Source organism: Uranotaenia lowii, chromosome 3 (assembly GCF_029784155.1).
Source record: "Uranotaenia lowii strain MFRU-FL chromosome 3, ASM2978415v1, whole genome shotgun sequence".
In the NCBI taxonomy this organism is placed as follows: Eukaryota; Metazoa; Arthropoda; class Insecta; order Diptera; family Culicidae; genus Uranotaenia; species Uranotaenia lowii.
Window position 1 is genome coordinate 298272713 of NC_073693.1, and position 6867 is coordinate 298279579.

The window sequence follows — 6867 nt, forward strand, 5'->3', positions numbered from 1 at the left end:
AAAAAATAAAAAAAAACACAAAAAACGTCTTAATTGGATGTTGCCAAAAACGAACGGTTTTTGCTCGGATGTGGCCAAAATCGAATGTTGCTAAAATCAAGCGGGGTCTGTATGACAAAATTTTGAAATAAAATAACATAAATCTGGCAATACTATGACCAAAATCTTACAAATGTGATAAAAATATATGCAACAAAAATATGAAAAAATTTTACAAAACTATGATAAAACAAAACAAAACTATGACAATTGACAAAGGTTGTCATAGTACTGTAAGATTTTTGTCATTTTATTTTAATTTTTGTCATAATTTTGTCATGTTTTTATTTGTCATATTTTTGTCATAGTTCTGTCAGATTTTTTATTATTATTATTATATGTTCGAATTTGTCTTATTTTTTCAAATTTTGTGATTTTTATTTCGTATTTGTCTTCATTTTGTCATTTTTCTTACACATATTTGAAAGTATTTTGTTATATTTTTATCTCATTTTTCATAATTTTGTTATATTATTGTCATTATTTTTGACAAATTTTTGTCATATTTTTTTCAGAACCTTGTCATATTCTAGTCATTTTGCCTTATTTTTTGTCAGATTTTTGTGATTTTATTGTAAATTTGTTGTTATTATTTTGTCAATTTTGTAAATTTATTGTCAAATATTGGTCCTTATATTAGTTCTGTCAAGTCATTTTATTGTCAAATTTTGATTATAATTTTATCATAATTTTTTTTTCTCATTTGTCATTGTTTTGCCATTTCTGTGATTTTTTTCTCATATTTTAGTCTAATTTTGTAATATTTGTCATATTTTTAGCTCAATTATTTAACCACATATGGCGTGTTTTATTCAAAGTTTTGTCATTTGTCACTATTTTTTTGTCATATTTTTGAATTTTAGTAATAGTAATTCATATTTTCCCACAGTTTTGTTCTATTTTTGTCAATATTACTTTAGTTTTATAACACTTGTTATGTTTTTGTTTATTTATTTCAGTGCATTTTTGCAGTTGTCAAAATTTTTGTCAATAATTTTTCATCTACTTTTTTATCCCTTTTACTCATTTCTTATATTGTGGATGGACCTTACGATTTTCAGTTATTTATTGCATTTTGACTTAAGCGGAAACCGCCATCTTGTATTTCAAAATGGCGTCGGACAGCCAAATTTGACTTCTACTTATTGAGCCCTTTCATCCAATACCCATATTGTGGGAGTTTCATGTGCTTATCAGTCACTTCCAGCATTTTAAAGTTGAGTGGAAGGGGCCATATTGGATTTCAAGATGGCGTCGGATAACGAATTCTAACTTCTATCCGTTCAACCCCTTCACTCTATACACATATTATGGGGCTTTCATGCCACCGGTCGTTTATTGCCAGTTATAATTTGTTTCAATTGAAAAAGACTGAAACCGCGTTTGTTTCGAAAATCCGCGCTAAAAAACCGTGCATTTTTCATTACCAACATAGAAACGGCAATGATAATTAAATAAATAAACTTTTGAAAAAGATTTTATTGATAAATCATTTTACGATAAAAAATATCCGAGAGAATATTTTCAGTGTATGGCCGGATGAACAGGATGAATTCGCGCGATCCAGCCGGGTCTTCGCACGAAAATTCGCTTGCACTGTGGCCGGTCGATGTTTTTTTCAACGTGTTTAAATGAGAAGCGGTTTTTCGCGCGAATTGGAAATTCGCTTCGCACTTCGCACCGCGCTCACTGTGAATTCGACCTGAGGCCGATGACATAGTGAGAGCATGCGAATTGGCGAACGCGGTCAATGCGAACTCGAGCGGCGGAACAAATTGACATTTCTCGCGTGAGCTTTCATTACGTCGAATGAAACAGAAACACCGAACCGAGAAAAACGCTTCTGAAATTTGAAGAGTGTTTTTCAAATCCTATTTTCATTCCTTCGCCGATAACCCTTCAAAAAATACGCAATATTCATGGAAACTAATTGTGTCAGATATTCCACATTATGAATTTATTTTTTTTGCAATTTTTAGAGCTATTTTTTAATCATATAGAAACATACGACATATTCAAACATAAATCGTTCATACGTCTGAACACATTCGTCGTTTGGAGGGGAAATTTGTTTCATTCGTCTCTTTTCTTTCGTCCTTTGATTCGTTCAACTTGCACTTACGCCCAAATGTTTCTGATGCAAATACTATGGGAAATATCTGTTTAATAAGTGAAATATCTAGTGTAGCGGTAAATTGGTGAGTAAATGCATAATGAAATGTGTGAATCGGGTGCGCCATCGGTCAAACCAGCTCACTGCTGCTGATCAGCTTTCTGTTGCCGACCAGCTGGAGGGGAAATTTGTCTCATTCGTCCTTTGATTCGTTCAACTTGCACTTACGCCCAAATGTTTCTGAGTCAATTACCGGTAATTTTCAATTTTCTCGGCATAGTGAATGTTAACTTATTGAGTTGTCGAGTGCAAATTTATTAGTGAATGCGTAATAAAAGTGTGAATCGGGTGATTGGGTGACTAACAGCAGCAGGCTGCTGCCGCTCAGCCTGATGCAGTTAGTTGTTAGGTTTGCTGCTACTGCTGCTGTTCGGTTTCTTTTCCTTGCTGCTGTTCGGTTTCTTTTCCTTGCTGCATTATTTTACAGCGTTCGAAAGCCTGCTTGAATATCGATTTAAGAACGCTTGAAAAGAAGAATCTGAAATAATATTCATTGCCAGGTTGATATTTTGATAACCTCTTGTTTGCTCATGGAATCCATAGCGAATGTGCTAGGTTTTTCTTCCTCTGCACATTCGCCGTTTGTAAGAAGGGACGTAAGCAACATTGAAATTGGCAATCAAGGTTTTGTTTCATTCGTCATTTTGGAAGTCTTAAATTTTATATATTAAAAGGGTTTAAATTGATTGTTTTATCAATCACATAGGTAGATAATGTTATAATGAAGCTTTTTTAGTGAATATCACAGTTTTTCAAATTTTGTTTCATTCGACGTAATGAAAGCTCACGCGAGATTTGCTTCGCCGCGTTGAGTACACACAAAAAAAAGGCATAGTAAAACTACTAAATCCGTGCCCGCATAAATCTGTATTATACAATGACATCCCGCATAAAACAGTATTATACATTAACGATTTCCATTATCTTCTTCCTAAGACACACGAAAGATTAGCTTTATAGTATTGGATTATTAATGTCCGATTAAGGTAGTCTTTTTTTCACGAAATGGAATCGTTTGGACGCACTTTACTATACAGCGAACGGGTCGTTAAGTAGAGTAACCATTCATTTTTTTTTGCTTTTTTCTTCTTCTTCTTCTTCTTTTTTCAAACTCACGTAAACGATAGATCTTATCGTTATTTAATCTTCAATTTCACGCTTTGCTGACGCTAGAGCTGATCTTCTAAAGATCTTTTTACAATTAAAATTATGAAAGGTACCTTCTATCTTCTATTATTAATATTGCAAAAACATTTAGAATTTTTTACAACTGTTTATTAGAAGTATTTTTTCATCGATATTCATATAAAACTGACACTATTTCATCAATCGAAATTTCACGTTTTCGAGCAGCCGAGTCCTTCAGATGCATCGCCTTCTTCTTCGGGAGCCGCCCTAATATGTTTTGTCCGCTCCATGATTTCAAAGACGCCTTTGACCGCCGCTTTTTTGCCATTTTCTTTTCTCGAACCTCCAGCCAGCAAGGTTTCCTCCACCTTTGCCTAAGACGACAGGCCTCGTCTAACTGCGCCTGAAACGAAATTATTCACTTTTAGAAAAAAAAAACACAGTTATCGACAGATAAAGTCTGCGTACTCACCCACGCACAATCAGAACCGCCGCTGTCGGCTACTGATCCCTCGCTACGTCGGAACTGGCGCTATTATACCTTCCAGACTGGCCCAAAAGAGTAATATTTGCAAAAAATGCCGAGAGATTGTTTTTTCCGGCACAAATTCGGCCACGTGTGTTTAATTGACACTTGAAAAATTTGGGGCGCGTTGCTAAAATAATCAATTTTATTTCATGATTATTAATTTTATCTTCCAGGAATGATATTTTATCTTATCGGCGCGTTGCTAAATTATTCATTTAGTTTCTTGGAAGATTAATAGTATCTTTCAGAAATAGTTTTTACTCGTTTCTAGCGAAGGCACATTAGCGATGACTCAAAAGAAATTCTAACTATTAATATAATCAGAATCGAATAATTTGAAAGATACATAGTATGGTTTGTTGCTATGCGGGATTCCCATTATCTTCTTCCCGAGACACACAAAAGATTACTTCTATAGTTTTAGATTATTAATGTAAGATAAGGCTTATCATTTTTTCATGAAATGGAATCGTTTGGGCGCACTTTACGATACAGGGAACGGGTCGTTAAGTAGAGTAACCATTCAATTTTTTTGCTTTTTTCTACTCACTCCAAGCGAGTTGGATCATACATGTTATCTTTATCTAATGATCCAATCATCCAAAAAAGACGATACAGCTTATCTTCAACTAACAATAGAAAGATTCAAACCCGTACTGGGGTTTTGATTATTCTATATTATTCAAATTCAATTCCCGGAAACTAAAAACAAAAGTTTAATAAATCAAATTTATTTTATTCGAAACTTTTTACATTAAATACATACAGTTTCATTCGTAATTTATCATGTTTTTCGGACCTTATAGGAATGTTCCGGAAAACACCTTCCGGGTGTTCCGAAGAACACTTCTATCGTATCCGATTTTCTTTTCACGAATGCAGATTTTGTATTTTTTAACTTTTTTCACTAGGTTGTTTGGCTGACTCGCAGCTTCCTGAGTTCGTCCGGATGAGCGACATGCTTCGTCTTCGATCTGGATGCACCAATTGGACCATCCGGATGTTGCATGAAGCACATTCCGGATGTTCATGTTGAAGCCTTGCACTTTCTGGATGTTGTTTCCTGCTGTGCTTGTCCTGGTTCTTGACTTCGCAGCTTTCCGGAACACCACTCCGAGTCGAATTCTTTCTTCGAAGCTATTGGTGCCCTAGAATGACATTAATAATTTAACATTTCCCCTTTACAATAAGATTTTCACTTACCTTCATCACATGCGTTGTCGTCATCCCTCGAAGCTTCCGCGTAGTTTTGGGGAGATTGATATATTTATCTTTCTCCCGATTCTGGATCCAAAAATATCTTTAAACCAAAAAAAATAAATTTTTGTAGAAATCGTGTGTTGACATGACAGCAGAAAATAAGAGGCGTGTTGCAAAAATGCTCAATATGTTTCCGAGATGATTAGTCTGATCTTTCAGATATAATTTTGTATCATTAAATCGCGTTGCAAAAATAATCAGTTTTAAGAAGTATTGATCGTATCTTTCAAGAATGATATTTTATCCGTTTTAGCAAAAGCACATTGAGCCAAGACGCAAGGTGAAACGGTAAGATTACTATAATCAGAAAAGAATAATACTGAAGATTCGCCCTATCATATTCTACTATGCGGGTGGTTTAAATGAACAACAGGCAATAACCATATTTTTGAGTCAATAATGTTTTGTTCTTGAAATTACTACGAGCATAGTAATTTGACTATGCGTTGATTTTTGCTGCTCATAGTGATTTCGACCGCATTTGTGGTAGAATTGTTGATGACAGAATGAGTTCTTTTACTACGTCCATCGTAAAAAAGCAATTTATCATTAAGAAAAATAATATCCACTTTAAATATAATCAGTATCGTATCTAATGCAAATTACCATGCGGCGTGATATAATGATCTTTCAGCAAATTAGAATCATGTTTTATGACATTTTGGAAGGCCTCAAAATAATATTCGTTTTATTTTCATTTTTATTTATTCAAAAGCTTTTCACTTCACCAAAGCAACATCCACGGTCGGGGAACTTGTAAGAGAACTGCTCACTCAGTCACGCTTAGCGTCTGGAAAGAAAATGAAAAGATGGGAAAAATTAACAATAGGAAATATAAAAACTGTTCAATAAGCAGTAGATTAAACAGAAACAACACAATTTCACTCACCGGAAGCCGGCATTTTTCGGCCCGGCTGCTGCGCTAACAGTTCGCCAGTTCAGCATTCTTCGTCCCTGATATCCTCCGGCGTAGGCCACTCAGGAAAGTCCCCAGGGTTCGGGAACTCGAGAATAGTATTCGCCGACACTAGAAAAACATGAGAAAAAGAGTAAATCTAACTTGAAATGTTTAGTTTGCCTATCCATTAAGCAGCTGGTCAAAGAAAAAGAACACAAACTCACTCACCTGAAAAGCGTATTTTTCGCCCAGACTGATTTGCTGACCGGCTCCTGGTGCATCGGTCCTGGTGCGTGAGGCCCTGTCCGGCTGCCGATTTCCGTCCTATGCCGGGGCATTATCTTTTTCCTCCACATCAGTGTTGTGGAACTTGCTCCAGGTGTCACACAATCGATCAGTACACTTCAATTCATTCGCGCCGAACTTCATCAATCACGATCACTTTTTCAACGTACCCCGGGGCATCATAATTTTTTATCCGCTTTACAAAATTACAACCAACTGACGAAAATTAAACCAAACACTAAAACGCATGTACATGGTAAAGTTACTAGATCAGAACATAAAATAAACATGATTGTCGAAATTCCTATGCGGATGCTAGTTTAAAGAAGAATAATGATGAAATTATCATGCGTTTAGTATTTCCAACCACACTAAGGACGATGTGTCAAAATTATCATGCGCATAGTAATTGTAAGAACACGAATCGTGCAATGTAAAAATATCATGCGCATGGTAATTTAAACAAGAGGAAATTACTATGACCTGTCAAAGTTCGCATAGTAAAAATACTATATCGTAGTATTATCGCCAAGATTTTTGGTAGAAAATACTAAA

The 6867-nt window shown here is 35.1% G+C and overlaps 1 protein-coding gene and 1 long non-coding RNA gene across 2 annotated transcripts; both read right to left on the minus strand.

The window, feature by feature from the left end:
- Positions 1-4669: 4669 nt before the first annotated feature.
- On the minus strand, positions 4670-5210 carry LOC129753636 (uncharacterized). The gene is made up of 2 exons (XM_055749469.1): positions 5073-5210; positions 4670-5017 (listed from the first exon to the last, which is right to left on the minus strand). The coding sequence occupies exons 1-2, from the start codon at positions 5094-5096 to the stop codon at positions 4670-4672; spliced, it is 372 nt and encodes a 123-aa protein (XP_055605444.1). The 5' UTR covers positions 5097-5210.
- Positions 5211-5780: 570 nt separating this feature from the next.
- Positions 5781-6544, minus strand: LOC129751226 (uncharacterized). The gene is made up of 3 exons (XR_008738654.1): positions 6256-6544; positions 6019-6156; positions 5781-5919 (listed from the first exon to the last, which is right to left on the minus strand). It is a non-coding gene; the product is annotated as an uncharacterized LOC129751226 (long non-coding RNA).
- Between the last annotated feature and the right edge of the window lie 323 nt (positions 6545-6867).